Consider the following 16,972-nt stretch of genomic DNA (forward strand, 5'->3'; position numbering starts at 1 on the left):
AGAGAGAGAAAATGTGGAGAGGGCTGAAATTAACTGAACTGATCAGGAGTGGACTGAACGATAGAAAGAAGTATTAATGAAAGATTATTAATTGTGTAGGCCCCTTAGGACTATTATTTACTTATGGAATATATCTGATCCATGTCCTTTTTGTAAATTTGTGCACCCTTCAATTTCAATTTTAAATCTATTAAATAAAAAAAAAAAAATATATATATATATATATATATATATATATATATATATATTTTTTTTTTTTCCCTCGTTTGGGCTGTTGGGGCGGCGGAAAAAATCCCTTATTTTTAAGTCCAAAACTTGACAGGTATGATTTAAGTACGTATTAATTTTAATGTTATGTACTTCTCCATGTTAAGTATTCTTTAAAAAGGCACTTTTTCTTTTACAAGGGATGTTTTTTTTTTTTGCATAAAAACATAACATAAGTCTGATAGTCATTCATTATAATATGTTTAAAATAACGGCTATACTTTTAATTAAGCTTATTTTTTTAGTTCGTTATTTATTTAGTTATTTATTTCGTTTTTTATTTAATTAGTTATCTAACGTAAATGAGCTAAAAAAGAGAATGCAAATGTCAAAAAACCCATATTTTATTCACAATAAGAACATGGCAGCACATAATACAGTTCCAGTCAAGAGTCTGGTCCCGCATCTTCTCATTTAATGGGTTTCTTACTTTTTATGATTTTTTACATTGTAAATTTAATACTGAGAGTACATTAAATCTCTACAGGGACACATACTGAATTATTATGTCAATAAAAAGTGTTAAACCAAACCAGAATCTGTTTTATACTTTAGATTCTTCTTCTAGAAGTATCACATTTATCTTTGAGTACGGATCTGCACTTCACTCTTGGTGAGATTTTAATCTCAGTTTCTTCATGAGGGAGAGTCACCTGGAATATTTTTTTTTCTCAGCGTCTTGAAGGAAGGAGTTCCTGGAGGTGCTGAACAATAGTTGCTGCTTTTCCTTCAAGCTGTGAAGCTTCAGCTCATCCCAATTAAATCACCTCAAATCACCATCTCAGTTCATCAGGTTTAGATCAGGGAATTAATGTGGATGAATAACATTTTTTTACTGTCTACTTCTTTGTGTGTCCCTTAATAGTTTTAATGTTTTTAGTATTAATCTACAATGTAGAAAATAAATTAAATAAAGAAATAAAGAGAAACTTTATACAGGTACTGAATGATTGGGAGACTGTAGGCTGTAGGTGTTGTAGAGTGAAACTGCAGTACTGTAGCTTTAAGAACAGGTAAGGGTGTGTCTCTCTCTCCTGCATAATACAGAGAGAGAGAGAGAGAGAGAGAGAGAGAGAGAACAGGTGTATGAAGGGTGGAGGAGTAAACAGACACACAGAAAGGGGAAAATGGAGGAAATGATCAGTAAACAGGATTCAGGTGTGTGAAAGAGGACTCAGGCCCGTCCTCGTGCTCGGCTGCTGCTGCTGGATTCTGATTGGATATGACGGATTTACTGATTTAATACCTTTAATATAATAAACACTCATTTACCGAGAGACTTCCTGCACTGAAAAGATGAAGAGTGGAGTAATATTATTCCTCCTGTTCTTCTTCCTCTCCTCTCTCTCAGGTAAGTGTTTAATGTTCTCTCTCTCTCTCTCTCTCTCTCTCTCTCTCTCTCTCTCTCTCTCTATATATATATATATATATATATATATATATATATATATATATATATATATATGGTACTCTTCAAATAATCTATAATTTGTATTATTTAAATATGTATTTAAATGATTATTTATTGATTATTTAATGAATCCATGCTTTATTTTATGCTGTAGCTACTGTTCATTTTTGTACTGTATTTTTGTTTTGACAAAAGAGGGACTTTTATTTTGTAAGGTTTATGTGTAAATTATGTGAATGTGTGCACTTTCATTATGTTGTTATTAAATACTTAAATATTATTTAAGGATATTTAACACGTGTATTACTGTCATGTGACATTAACATTAGTATATACTATTGTTATTATTGGTGGGTGATACACTAGTGGTAAAAAAAATCTAATATTATATCACAATTTTAAAATATTATTATGATATTTTGACTGGATTTTTCGTCCGGTTTGCTCTTAAAAAATCACACCAGGATGACTTTTACTTTGTAAAATGTGAAATGGATGTGTAAAGTTTATGTGTGTACTTTTATTATGTTATTAGGGTTGTGGATACGATACACAACTGCACAATGCAAAAAAATATCATATTTAGCAATATTTATCATGTGTATTATTGTTGTGTGACATTAAAACTATTATATGGTTAAGGGCGGACAATTCTGGGGATACTTGGCGTGAATTATTTGATAAAAAAAACATAAAAAAAAAAAAAAAAAATATATATATATATATATATATGGTTTTGGGGTAGGTATTATTTGATCTTTTTTATTTTGTTACACTAATATTATTTAATACAAAATAAGTGTCTTTGTACATTACTGTTTACAAAGTAGACTAAGGTTTTTTTTACAGTTTCTGCAGACTGTTTGAAACTGTTGTATTTATACTTAATAAATATTTATATTTATTTTGTTGCAGTAGTATATTCTAGAAATTAACTATTAGTTAAATATATTTAATTTATTATATATTATTATATATTATTATATTTAATTTAATTTATTTAATTTATTTTTAATTTATTGCCAACAATATCGCTATTGCACAAATACCCTAAGATATTGTAATATTACTTTAGGATCATATCGTCCACCCTTAACAATTACCAAGGCGGGTAGCACTATAATAAAATATAATGATGAATTTAATTCAAAAGTTTGGACACTAGAGAGGTCCTGACCCTTATTCACATTTCCTCACTGTTTTCTCGTGTTGGTCCACAGCCGGTGCTGGAGGAGAGCAGGAGGAGGTGGTTTTTATTGGAGAGAAGGGGAAGAGCATCCTGCTGCCGTGTTTAGGACTTCCAGACAAAGCCTCCCTGCTGAGGATCCAGTGGAATAAGAGCGGGGAGATCTTGGTCAGTCATGTGAATACTCAGCCCCTCAGCTCAGGTCACTTATCCGTACTGAAGAACGGCAGCCTGAGCTTCACCAACCTGATGCTGATAGACGAGGCCGTGTACCGGTGTGTCCCCGTGCCCAGAAACGACAGCCTGTCCCGGAATATTCTTCTGCAGGTCGCTGGTACGTCTTTTTTTTTTAAATTTACATAGCTGGGATTTTCATATGGAAATACATTCTGAAAAAAAAAACATATTATGATTATGGTATGACAGAAGCAGCATGATGAAGCTTACTATCGTAAGGCTTGAGGTAAACTGTTGAGCCACTAGCGATACAAAATTATAATTATGCCACTATGATCAGGAGGTCGCTTGTTTGAATCCAGGTCATGCAGCTTGCTTGGCATCAGCTGCCGGAGCCCTGACAGAGCACAATTGGCCTTACTCTCTCTGGGGGGGTTACAGTAGATGGCACTCTTTCCCCTCATCACTCCTAGGGTGATGTTGATCAGCACAAGGCTGCGTCTGTGAGCTGATGTATCAGAACCGAGTCGCTGCGCTTTCCTCCGAGTGCACTGTGATGCTACTTAGCAGTTAGAAAAGAGCCAGTGGCTGACTTCACATGTATCGGAGGAGGCATGTGCTAGTCTTCACCCTCCTGGTGTTGGGGCATCACTATTAATGTGGGATATACAGCAGACAAGCAGCTGAATGGGTGAAATGTATAGAAAGAAATTCTGTAGAAGTTGATGTACTCAATTAAAAGGGTAAAAGTGCTGGATTCAAAACTACTTAAAGTATAAAAGTAAAAGAATGTAAGGGGAAAAAGTAAAGCCATTAAGGACAAAAGTTTACATTTGTACTTAAATAAGGTAATAAAGTATTTGTACTTAGTTACTTAACACCTTTGTAGAATTTTAGTAAAATTGTACTAGTCATAATTACAGTGTGTACTAGGATAAAATAGCTGTAATAGTATATTGTATTAGTAGTACCGAATATTTATTAGTTTATACTAGTAAAAAACAAAACTACAGGAATCTTAAATTATTTTTATTAATAGTAAACTAAAATGTTACAGTTTAGGCCTAAAACTGCGTTCAAGGTAATTGTATTTTTTTTACTAGAAGAATAATCTAATTAATATTAATTAATATAATAATCTTGTTACTAATTAAAATCTGAACTGTTAATATCTATAATTATTTTATAGTTGTGTAAAACTACACATATCCTTGTTATATTGCATTACATTGTTATTACAGTTGTTACACTAATTTACGAATATACTTATAAAACAATATATATAGATATATGTAGATATCCTTATATCTAGTTGTAGATATCTTTATTTATTTAAAGTGTTACTGATGAAAAATATATACAGATAAGATATGAAGAGTGAAATTCCATAAGTAAGTAAATGGCTGATATAACTATTTTTAATTACATTAAGGATTATGTGGTCGTGTTTATTAATCTGAAGACATGATATGATCATTACTAGTAAATATTTTATAGCTGATATATAACTTTATAGAGAGTTTGTATCAGTATAAAGTGTTTTAGAGGAGCTGCTGCAGTGTGAAAGGCTGTGATACAGCAGTGAGTATCTGTGGAACATGCAAAAGTATCCATGTTGGTTTCAGTAAAGGTAAACAGGTTAAGCGAGTTTAACTGCTCGCACTTTTTCACTGACCCACAACTGTGTGTAACTGAAACTCACACTGAAACTCACTGTGTTTCAACTGCACTCAAATCCCTCTGATCCTCTGACACCCTGAACTGGATTCAGAACTGGTGTATTGAGGGTCCACATATTCCACCAGCATGTGGTGGCTTATAGGGTCTTATAGTAACTGCTGTGAGGTTGAAAAAGCTTTAGAAAACAATGATATAAAATAAAACAATACGACTTAACCCTTCTGTTATCATGTTACGGGTCAAATTGACCTGTTTTAAAGTTTGACGATCTAGGAAAAATAGTTTAAAGTATTTTTTCAGTATGAAAAATTTCTTCTGCTTGCCTTAATTATTTGGTACCACTTTAAAATAAGACTACCTTTATAAAAGGTTTATAAATGGTTTACAATTAGTTTATTAATGGTTACTAATTAGGTTGTAAATGCCTTAAAAATGATTAATAATCAGTTATAACACATATGCAGAAAGGGCAACAATGATCTGTTGGTTGCCAAATAGTGAACCCACAGCCATCTATATTGTTGCCCTTTCTACGTACAGTATGTGTTATAAGTGATTATTAATGATTTTTAAGGCATTTACAACCTAATTAGTAACCATTAATAAACTAATTGTAAACATTTATAAACCCTTTATAAAGGTAGTCTTATTTTAAAGTGGTACAGATTATTTTATAATATGAAAATGGTTCATCTCACATATTTGCACCCCCTGCTAAAACTATGACTAAAACTAAAACTAAAACTATTGTGTTTTATATGTTGGTCTTTCAAAGTAATAAAGTAGTGAAACATTAAAAAAAAATTGAACGTATAATTTTTATGAAAAATTAGTGAAATATTCTAATTGAACCACTACCTGTTAGAGGTAAGGAACACTGTTGCACTAAATATTGATATAATAATTAGTAATGGAGTTAGTAATGAAATATTTACACTGCTTATTAGGATTTTTTTTGGGGTAAGCAAACATGCATCGGGTCAAACTGACCCAGGAACACCGTTACTGTTCCTGACAAATAAACAAAACAGGAGGATAACTAAGGATACACCTACTGTACCTGTTGAAAGTTTGGACACACCCTAAATTCAGTGTTTTTTCATTATTTCTAAATGTTCTGTATTGTAGATTAATACTAAACTCCAAAATCCAAAATATGAAGAAACACACATGAAATTATTTCATAAAAAAACAAAGGGTAACACTTTATAATAACATTCATTAATATACCATTAACTAATGATTAATAACTGTTATTTTTCACATTTTAAGAAACTAAAAAGTTGCTATCACATTTGTAAATACTAATGAACGCATCGGCAACATGAACTGCAATTGATAAACATTTGCCTGGTTTAAAATTCACATTTACTAGCGATTTATTAATTGTCAAATTCTAAAGAGCTCATGATTTGCTAACATTTTTATGATAAAGATCCATGCTGATAAATAAGTGCCATGTGTCAGCATATGTTAGTATTTAAATTCTGATGAACTACTGCTTTGTTCACATCTACTGATCACTAGTTAAAAATATATTAGTGAAAGTTATTATAAAGTGTTACCAAACAAAGTGTTAAAGAAACCAGAATATTTTTCATATTTTAGATTCTTTAAAGTAGCTCCTCTTAAAACTCAGTTTTATGAGGTAGAGTCGCCTGGAATTCAGGCTTTCAGTTAACAGCTATGCTGAACTCATCAAGAGTTAATTACTTGAATTTCTTGTCTCTTAATAAAGTGTTTGAGAGAATCAGTTGTAAAGTAGTGAAGAGGTAGAGTTACAGGTATACAGTGAATAGTGAATATTTGACTAATGTTCTAATATCTCATATTATGAGAAGAAATACTCAACTAATTAAAGAAAAAAAGGAAAGTGCAGTCACAAAAACCATCAAAATAGTTATGATAAAACTGGCATTCATCAGGACCGTTCCAGGAAAGGAGAGCAAGAGTTACCTATGTTGCACAGGATAAGTTTGTGCACAATATATAGTATTTCGTCTGTTTAATGATTTATGTATTGCTTAAAAGGCATAAATAGGGGACCAGGTGGTCTGAAGCGCTGCCACTATAGCTGGTTTGAATCCCGGTCATGCAGCTTGCTTGCCATCAGCTGCCAGAGCCCCGAGAGAGCACAATTGGTCTTGCTCTCTCTTGGTGGGTACAGTACATAGTGCTCTTTCGCCTCATCACTCCTATAGGGTGATCTGGATCAGCATAAGGCTGCATCTGTGAGCTGATGTATCAGATCCGTGTTGCTGCTCTTTTCATCCGAGCGTTAGCGCTGTGATGCTACTCAGTAATGCTGCATCATCAGCAGTTTAAAAAGAGGCGGAGTCTGAATTCACATGTGTCGGAGGAGGCGTGTGCTGGTCTGCACCCTCCTTGCGTTTTGGTATCACCATTAATGGGGGATATACTGCTGAGTAGCAGCTGAGTGGGTGGGACGACTGGCCTATATATAAAAAATATATATAATTTTCTAATTTCAGTGTTTTTGATTTTTTGTTTCAGATGGTCCAGCCATTTTAACAGCAGATATAAAACCAGCAACCAGGCTTTCGAACGGAACACTTTATGTCCAGAAAGGCTCAGATATTTCATTTGAATGCTCCAGCGAGTCGTACCCCTTGCAGAATCTGACATGGGTTTTGGACAATGCCATAAAGGCGTCTATCACTGGATCATCTCTAAACTTTAAAATAAGCAACCTTCAACCTGCTGACCAGGGGATTTACACCTGCACAGCCCAAAACCTGCTCTCCAATCGCACCGCAACATGGACTCAGGAACTGCTGGTCTACTGTGAGTTGTACATGTAGAAGATATCATTACATGCTATCATACAAAGCTAGCAATGCTCTTTTATCCATGATGCTACCCAGGCTGATGATAACTCTGGATTGCTCTGATGAAAAGCTCCTTTTATTTATTTTTATAAATAAGGGTTAATTGAGTCACAAGTAGAGATGCAACGAAATGTTGCAATGAAAAACCTTTTGGGCTGAAACCAAAACCAAACAAATTTAAACTAAGGCAGAATACCAAAATTGTTTTTGGCAGGTTTTCAATTATATTGCATAAATTAAGTATCTTAAATGTGTTTTTGTTTTAAGTCTGCAATGCCAACAAACACAGCTGTCAGCCTCTGCTGGACTGAAGCAGTTTAGCTGCAAAATGCTAGCTAACAGTTTCTCTGAGCTGGATTACTCACTGATTTGATGACATCCGAAGAAAACAAGGCTAACATTAGAGGAAACACTGCAGTATGACCTAAAATAACTGAGTGATTTACAGTATTCTCTAATTGGCCTTTAACAGTTGATGAAGAGTTTTACTAGTAAAAACTAGACTAGTTTTTTATTTGAGGAAATTTTATTAAATAGTTATGAGTTTTACTAGTCATAATTAACAGAGGTGGAAAAAGTACAGAAAAATTGTAATTAAGTAAAAGTACCTTTACTTTGCTAAAATTCTACTTAAGTAAAAGTAAAAGTACCCATCTAAAAATCTACTCGAGTAAAAGTAAAACAGTACTCAATTTAAAATGTACTTTGAATAAAAGTTACATAGTTACTTTTAAATATTTGATGTAAAAAAGTAAAAACAAATCATTGTGCCAAAATGTACTTGTGTAAAAGTAAAATGACCTATTATATAAACACCTCTAAAAATTACAAATTACTCATAAAATCTACTCAATTACAGTAACTTGAGTAAATGTAATTACTTTCCACCTCTGATAATTACAGTGTGTACTAGTACAAAATAGCTGTATTATTTGTAGTTATGTGTTAGTAGTAGTAAATGAGAAGGAAATGTTTAATAGTTTATCTCTGAAATAAAGTTTTTATTAATAAAAATGAGACTACATGAATTATGAAATATTATTATTATTACAGCTTAGGCAAAAAAAAAATGGAATTCAATAAAATTGCAGTTTTCTATTAGAAGAAATTGAAATTCAATGGTTATGACTAATGTTATAAATCGATACTACTTAATACTGTTGTTACTAACTAAAATCTGAACTGTAAATATCTATAATTCTATTCTAACTGAGTAAAACATATCTTAATTATATTGCATTGCCGTGTTATACACTAACACTGCAGTATGACTTTGGAGTATAAATTTGGAGTAATTTTGGAGTATACACTATTCAGCCTTTTTACTTATTCAGCTGATGCCAAATGTTTTTGGTTGGCAAAACTTTTAGTCACGAGATACAAAAGAATGTATCTAGAACTAATTATTAATTAAAACTAGTTAATACATTATTAATAATAATTGCAAGTATTTTTTACAGTTTAGCGTTTAGTTTTAGTCTTAATTCATTATTATTAACAACATTTTTATGCATTCAAATTTAGTAATGATTACCCTTGTAAAGAAAAAGTGTAATTTTTTTCATTATTCTTAACATGGAAAAGTACATACTTTTTTAAAATTAACATATGCACTTTGTGTTGGTCTGTCACTTAAAATCTCAATAAAATACATTTTACAGTTTATGGTTGTAGGGTGACAAAACAACGAAACAGTTCAAGGGGTATGAATACTTTTGCAAGGCACTGTAATTAATTAGATTCAGACCAAACAGAAGTCCATAAAGCTTGACCATATCTTTGGTTGTCTCTTTCTCCAGATGTTCCGGACAGACACCCGAACTGCAGCTGGGAAGAGGCCAGCAGTCCGGACCTGGTCCACTTTAACTGCTCCTGGTTCGGGGGCTACCCTGTTCCCACCCTGCAGGTGTTCCTGGCTTCTGAAACAGACGCAGTAGAGCATGACCTGGAGTCAGAGATCACAGAGAACATAGGGGTAACTCTGAACAGGACCATGCTGCATGATGGGCAGAAGATCACCTGTAAAGGGCAGCACACACTCAAACTGCCTGGGAGTGAAAAGTCCTGCTCCTTTATACTCAGTAAGACCTGCACTAGCATCAGTAGCATTTATATTTTTTCTATTCTTCTGTGTTTTAATTTATGTTTGAATATATTTCTTATTGTATTGTGTTGTTGCTGCTGGATACCTAAATTTCCTTTGGGATAAATAAAGTATCTATCTGTCTGTCTGTCTGTCTGTCTGTCTGTCTATCTATCTATCTATCTATCTATCTATCTATCTATCTATCTATCTATCTATCTATCTATCTATCTATCTATCTATCTATCTATCTATCTATCTATCTATCTATCTATCTATCTATCTATCTATCTATCTATCTATCTATCTATCTATCTATCTATCTATCTATCCCTACTAGTGGTTGTGATAAACGACCGAGACTTAAGTAAGCCAATCGTATCTGAAGCTTAGTGTTTAACCTGTAAAACCAGGAGATAATAAGCAGCTTTGCATCCGTCTTGTAGTCCTTCTGGGCTCCTAACTGTCTCTATCTATCAAACGCATTGCCAAAAATTACTGGCATTAAGTACAATAAAAACGTATGTAAATCATAATTCGGTGATTAAAACGGTAAAGAATAATTATAATGAATATAAAAATAAATACATATACACAAAAATAAATATCTTAGTAAATTGTCATTTGTCATGGGTTTCTTTATTATGATTGATTTATTTTTTCTTTTGATTTATTTGTTTATTTATTTACCTAACTATTTATTCCTGCATTCATTTATTTCCCAATTTATTTAGTTCTGTTTTTCCTTGTTTTTATGATGTCATGGTGTCTTAGCATTCCTAAGCCTGTACGTGAAAAGCACGCCCTTTCATTATCATATATCATATAATGTTAATAAAGAAAGCCATAAATAACAAATTAAGATATTTATTTTTATATATATGTATTTATTCTTCTTTACAATTTTATTTTAATCACCATATTACTTTTATTGAGGGATTTACTTAAGTTTTTATTTATTTTTTATCTTTTATTTATTTTTAAAGTTTTGTTCCTTCATATTTATGGAGCTTTCTGGAAGTGTATATAAATATACAGCTCTGGACAAAAATAAGAGAGCACTTAAAAATTATAAGTTTATTTGATTTTACCAAATTGAAAACCTCTGGAATATAATCAAGAGGAAGATGGATGATCACAAGCCATCAAACCAAACTGAACTGCTTGAATTTTTGCACCAGGAGTATAAGGCTAAAGTTATCCAAAAGCAGTGTGTAAGACTGGTGGAGGAGAACATGGTGCCAAGATGCATGAAACAAACTGTGATTAAAAACCAGGGTTATTCCACTAAATATTGATTTCTGACTCCTAAAACTTTATTTGAGGTCTGATAGCTCTGCATCTTTTTTTGTTATTTCAGACATTTCTCATTTTTTGCAAATAAATGCTCTAAATGACAATATTTGTATTTGGGATTTGGGAGAAATGTTGTCTGTCGTTTATAGAATAAAACAATAATGTTAATTTTACTCAAATCAGAGAAACTGATTCAAAAACTGAAGATATGTATGAGTGTGTATTAGTGTTACACTGCTTTTTCTGAAATCAATGAGCTGACTCTTGTCTCTGGCATTGCAGAAGCTCCATATCCGGTGGGAGAGCCGCTGGTGGCGACTGTGGAGGGCAGTAACCTCACCCTTTCCTGCACAGAGGATAAATCCCTCCCTCCTGCTAAAACCGTGTGGCAGAAAGGAAAGAATCAGGAGAATATCGTCCCCAGCTCTAAATACATCATAAACATCCAGGGCCCCGTTATTACTCTCACCATCGTCAACATAACGAAGGAGGATGAAGGTGTTTTTTACTGCTGGAGTGAGAATGTTGTGGCTGCAAAAGAACTGCCGGTGTACGTTACTGTCAAGTGTAAGTGCAGGATTTTGTTGTTTTATATATACATATATATATATATATATATATATATATATATATATATATATATATATGTATATATATATATATATATATATATATATATATATATATATATATATATATATACAAATATTATTTGAACTCAAAGATAAATGTGCTACTTAGAAGAATCTAAAGTATAAAATATACAGTATTTTGGTTTGTTTAACACTTTTTATTTACGGAATAATTCTGCATGTGTTCCTGTATAGCTTTAGTATAGTCTTAAATAGAACATTAACAATGTAACAAAAATGATAAAAAGTGGGCTCCGGGATCAGCAGACTAAGGTGCTCCCAAGATAATTAGTACATTGCTGGTTTGAATCCCGCTCATGCAGCTTGCCTTCAGCTGCCGGAGGCCCGAGAGAGCACAATTCAATTGGCCTTGCTCTCTCTCTCTGGGTGGGTACAGTAGATGGCACCCTTATTCCCCTTATCACTCCTAGGGTGATGTGGATCAGAACAAGGCGTCTGTGAGCTGATGTATCAGAAACGAGTCGCTGCACTTTCCTCCGAGAGCACTGTGATGCTACTCGGCAATTCTGCAGCAACAGCAGTTCAAAAAGAGGCAGAGTCTGACTTCACATGTATCAGAGGAGGCATGCACTAGTCTTCACCCTCCTGGCATCACCAGAGATCAGGGATACACAGCTTAAAAGGTTTTTTGAGATTATTGGCATTCAACATTCAATTGGAGAAAAAAGTGGGATAAAAAATACATAACATATATTGATATATTTTTACAGTTCTGGAAAAAAATAAGAAAGCAAAAATTAAGTATCTTTAAATTTTACCAAATTAAAAAAACATCTGGAATATAATCAAGAGGAAGATGGATGATCACAAACCATCAAACCAAACTGAACTGCTTGAATTTTTGCACCAGGAGTGGTATACAGATATCCAAAAGCAGTGTGTAAGACTGGTGGAGTAGAAAATGTAAAAAAGACCTTTTTATTTGTAGCATGTTTGAATTTTTTTTTTTTACTGTATGATCATCATCCATATTTTCCCCTTTCTTTTTTAAATTTAAATGCCACATGTTGTACAGCAGAGTGCATTTGTTTGTATGTTCCTAAGCAACAGCCTGGGCCTGGAAAAATCCCCACATGAATATTCCTCAGCTGTAATTCAGATTAAAAGCTGGGTACACACAGCTTTATTACAGTGTAGTTTTATTTTCTATAATTAAAATTGTATTTTAAATTTAGTTCTTAGGTATGACAGTTATGAGCCTGTAATATGGTATGCTGTTCTCTGTGAAGCTTTAGCTGTTTTATGTTTAATGTCTTTCCCGGAATGCTGCTGTGTGACATGTTCGGGGTGTTAGACGGTAAAAAGTGTCGTCAGTGTGTGCTTGCGTCAGTGCTGGCCTGTCTGAAAGAATGAATTCTTTGTATGCAGATGTGTCTGATGTTCTGCTGTTCTGATAAGTGCAACATGTTTATTTTCAGCCTTTGCGGACAGGTCCGGGGTGGTGGTCGGTCTCTTCATCTCCGTTGTGATTGTCGTTGCTGGGGTCACGCTGGGGATACTGGCGTACTCCCGCCGAGACAGGATATGTCTGAGTACGTGTTTAATATGAACTTTTGTGTTATTTTATGAGCAATTTATATTTTTATTGTTCGGAAAATGGAAATTTTCTGATGCCGTGTCTTTTCTATGCATCATTTGCTAATTTTTTGTCTATTTTTTCCCCATCGTTCCACAGGTTTTGGATTTAGGTAAGTATAACAATACAAATACATATATTATAATTGATAAATAAAGTAATAAAAGAAAAATACTTCATTGGCTCATTGTTATTAGTTTATATTAGTTATATTAGTTATTATTATATTATTATTATTATTTGGGTGGTAGGTCATTATTCTCACTTATACACTTTTACTTAAAGCTCCACTAGGTATGCTCCACCTACAGTTGTAGAGTGTAATAAATGTTTCAGGCGGATTAGTTTCTCTTTCTCGTTTTCTGGCTTTCACAGACATATTCGGTCTCTTTCCAGCTTCTGCCAGAGTGTCTGTATGTTAGTTTATAAAGAATGAACCAGTAGTTCTTGTAGAACTGTTAGAACTAAAGGTCGGAAAGCAGGTCGCAGTTCTTGCGACACAGAGCATCGCTATTCCTCCTATTACACCTCAATGGAGCGCTGCAGTGAGTTTCAAGCTGTAATTTTACTTCTTTAAAAGAACAAAAATCAAGGATCAACTTTAAATAGTTAAAAGCTTGAGATGATACTTTAACTTCTACAGAACTATTTTAAACCCTAGTATCTATACTTCTACCTACAGAGTAATGAATGTCAATACTTTTCACACCCTCTCCTGTGTGGTCCTGAGCATTGTTGAAGATCAGGGTAAAAGGAGGATAATAATAAAATATTCAGAGAAACAGACACAGAACTACAACCCGTAATAATAGAGCTAGAAAGTGCTACTATATGATCAGTGGAGCTGAGTAACTGGTCTTAAACCTCCTGTTATGTTCATTTGTCAGGAACAGCCATGGTGTTCCCGGGTCAGTTTGACCTGTTGCATGTTTAATTATCCAGAAGATTGCTAAAACAAACAAACAAAAAACTAACAAGCAGTGTAAATATTTCATTATAACTCCATTACTATTTATTCTATCAATATTTAGTGCAATGGTGTTCCTTACTTCTAACAGGTAATGGTTCAATTAGAATAATTCACTCGATTTTCATAACAAAAATACATGTTCAAACTTTTTTCACTGTTTCACTACTTTATTACTGTTAAAAGACCAACATATAAAACATAATAGTCTTACATAACAAATTAAAAACATAGCATTACAGTTTTGTTTTAGTTTAAGTTTTGGTTTAAGGTTGGTTGCAAATATGTGAGATTACACTAATTAAGGCAAGCAGAAGGAGTTTCATACTGAAAAAATACTTTTAACCACAGCTCTGAAAAAAGAGACCACTTCAGTTTCTGAATCAGTTTCTCTGATTTTGCTATTTAAAGGTTTATGTTTGAGTAAAATGAACATTGTTGTTTTATTCTATAAACTACAGACAACATTGCTCCCAAATTCCAAATAAAAATATTGTCATTTAGAGCATTTATGTGCAGAAAATGAGAAATGGCTGAAATAACAAGTTTACATAATTATAAAGTTTTAAAAGTTCAGAAATCAATGTTTGGTGGAATAACCCTGTTTTTTTAATCACAGTTTTCATGCATCTTGGTATGTTCTCCTCCACCAGTCTTACACACTGCTTTTGGATAACTTTATGCCTTTACTCCTGGTGCAAAACTTCCAGCAGTTCAGCTTGGTTTGATGGCTTGTGATCATCCATCTTCCTCTTGATTATATTCCAGAGGTTTTTAATTTGGTAAAATCAAAGAAACTCATAATTTTTAAGTGCTCTCTTATTATTTTTTAAAAAGGGTCAATTTGATCCGTAACATAACAGGAGGGTTAAACTCTGTATATTAAGTTAATAAGATGTCTGTGTGCTGATATACTGTTCATATTTCTTCATTTCAGTGCTTTCGAGGAGGACAGGACGGATGTGTTGAGTCTGGTGGAGTCGGATGAGGAGGAAGTTTTCCACGGCGCCGTTCCGAGACTCCCTCCCCTCTCTAACGGATACGGGCCGACTCACACAACTACCATGGTGGAGATTCACCGGATACAGTCCAGTGAGTGAACGATTAGGTGTTTCCCACTGTTGAAGTGAACATTCCAGCTCCACAGCACACACCTGGATCTGATCCAGCAGCAGTGTTTGCTTTTCATGTGAAAGTAAATAGTTATGCGGATATAAATGAGAAGTAGTTATAGAAATATGTAATTTATTTAAGATTGTATCAAAGTTATTTAGTCGTGACATAAATTGCAGTCAGGGGTCATTTTTTGTATTCTTTTCTGAGTAAAAATATTACCGTCTTATGTATGAGTTTTACTGGTCATGTATAAGGGAGCAGTAAAGCCACTCCACTGAAGTACAGAGTTATACAGGAGTTTCAGTTTAGATCTCCACCAGTATTAGCTTTACCCGCTAAAGCCGGTGAGCATTATAGGCCTGTAGCCTGCTGCTAACCCCTGCTAGCACTGCTGGAGCAGCATAAGCATTATTTAATTATCAAGTTAAAACAAGCTACACGGGACGAACCGCTAGCTAATATCAGCTTGGCTTATTTTACTCACCCAAATAAAAAGTTTTCAGAAGAGAAATCTGTGTAGATTAACATCCAGCGCTATGATAATGATAATGAGTACGAACTTTTGTAGAATAGCCCACTTCCGTTATCCTCCAGAATTCCCAAAAAACAGCACTTTTAGCCAGTGCTCTCAACTAACAGGCTAACAATGCTAGTAATAGGGGCATAGAGCTGCCTATTCAAAGTAATGGCTATTTTACACCATTAACAAGCTCAAAGTAGCTCCACACTTCATTGAGGCACTGAGAACTTTAAAAGTATAGTATCCATAACTAAGAAAACGGTGAGGATCAGATTGTATTAAGTGCTCTAACTGCCTCTGTCTTATTTATGTGCAGGTGATCATGAGGACAATGTAAACGACACGGATCAAGCAGAGGAATGAGATGAAGCCTGAATAATAAGACAGAAATGTAACGATTGTACAGAACTTTTATGAGTGTACAGAAGTTTTTTAAAACAGCCGCAGCTGTGGACTGTTTGTTGCATGCAGGGAAAACAAATGTTGTCTTGATATGTATGTTGTGCTGTGTGTGTGGATTAAAATACTGTGAATTGAATACACAGATTGCTTGCTTTTATTGCTGTTGGACAAAAGTGAATAGGGGACAGTGGTATCTCTGTGTCTGTGTGTAGAAGTTAAATAGTAATACTTAAAGTCAAAGTCAAAGTGGTTTTTATTGTCATTTCAGCTATATACAGAGTACACAGTGAAACGAAACAATGTTCCTCCAGGGACCATGGTGCACATAAACACAGTGTAGACAGAACAATAGTGCAACAGTACAAAAGTGCAGACAGACAATACAACACAATACAGACAAAGAATAATAAATAACAAGACAGTGTGCAAATTTTGCAGTGTGCAAAAAAGACCAGTGAGGTAGTAATTACTCTATTACACAGTGTGCAATAGAGTCCAGTGAGGTAGTAGGGTTTTTAGTGCTTTCCATTTTCTGGGGTAAGTGGGGTAAGAGTGTGTGTGCATGTACAGAAAAAACATCAGTTCAGTCTCTGCAGTTGAGGAGTCTGATGGCTTGGGGATAGAAGCTGTTGCAGAATCTGGTCGTGCTGGACCGGATGCTGCGGTCCCTTCTTCCCGAAGGCAGGAGGGAGAACAGTTCGTGTGAGGGATGAGTGGGGTCATTCACAATGCTGGTTGCTTTGCGGATGCTGCGGGTGGTGTAAATGTCCGTGATGGAGGGGAGAGAGA

At 34.1% G+C, this 16,972-nt stretch overlaps 1 protein-coding gene across 1 annotated transcript; it reads left to right on the forward strand.

The window, feature by feature from the left end:
* The first annotated feature begins 1,267 nt into the window (after positions 1-1,267).
* Positions 1,268-16,319, forward strand: vsig10 (V-set and immunoglobulin domain containing 10). The gene is made up of 9 exons (XM_022667289.2): positions 1,268-1,618; positions 2,899-3,198; positions 7,236-7,526; positions 9,370-9,651; positions 11,232-11,516; positions 13,021-13,134; positions 13,278-13,290; positions 15,083-15,237; positions 16,098-16,319. The coding sequence occupies exons 1-9, from the start codon at positions 1,564-1,566 to the stop codon at positions 16,142-16,144; spliced, it is 1,542 nt and encodes a 513-aa protein (XP_022523010.2). The 5' UTR covers positions 1,268-1,563; the 3' UTR covers positions 16,145-16,319.
* The last annotated feature ends 653 nt before the right edge of the window (positions 16,320-16,972 follow it).

This window comes from Astyanax mexicanus, chromosome 22 (assembly GCF_023375975.1).
Source record: "Astyanax mexicanus isolate ESR-SI-001 chromosome 22, AstMex3_surface, whole genome shotgun sequence".
Lineage (NCBI taxonomy): Eukaryota > Metazoa > Chordata > Actinopteri > Characiformes > Acestrorhamphidae > Astyanax > Astyanax mexicanus.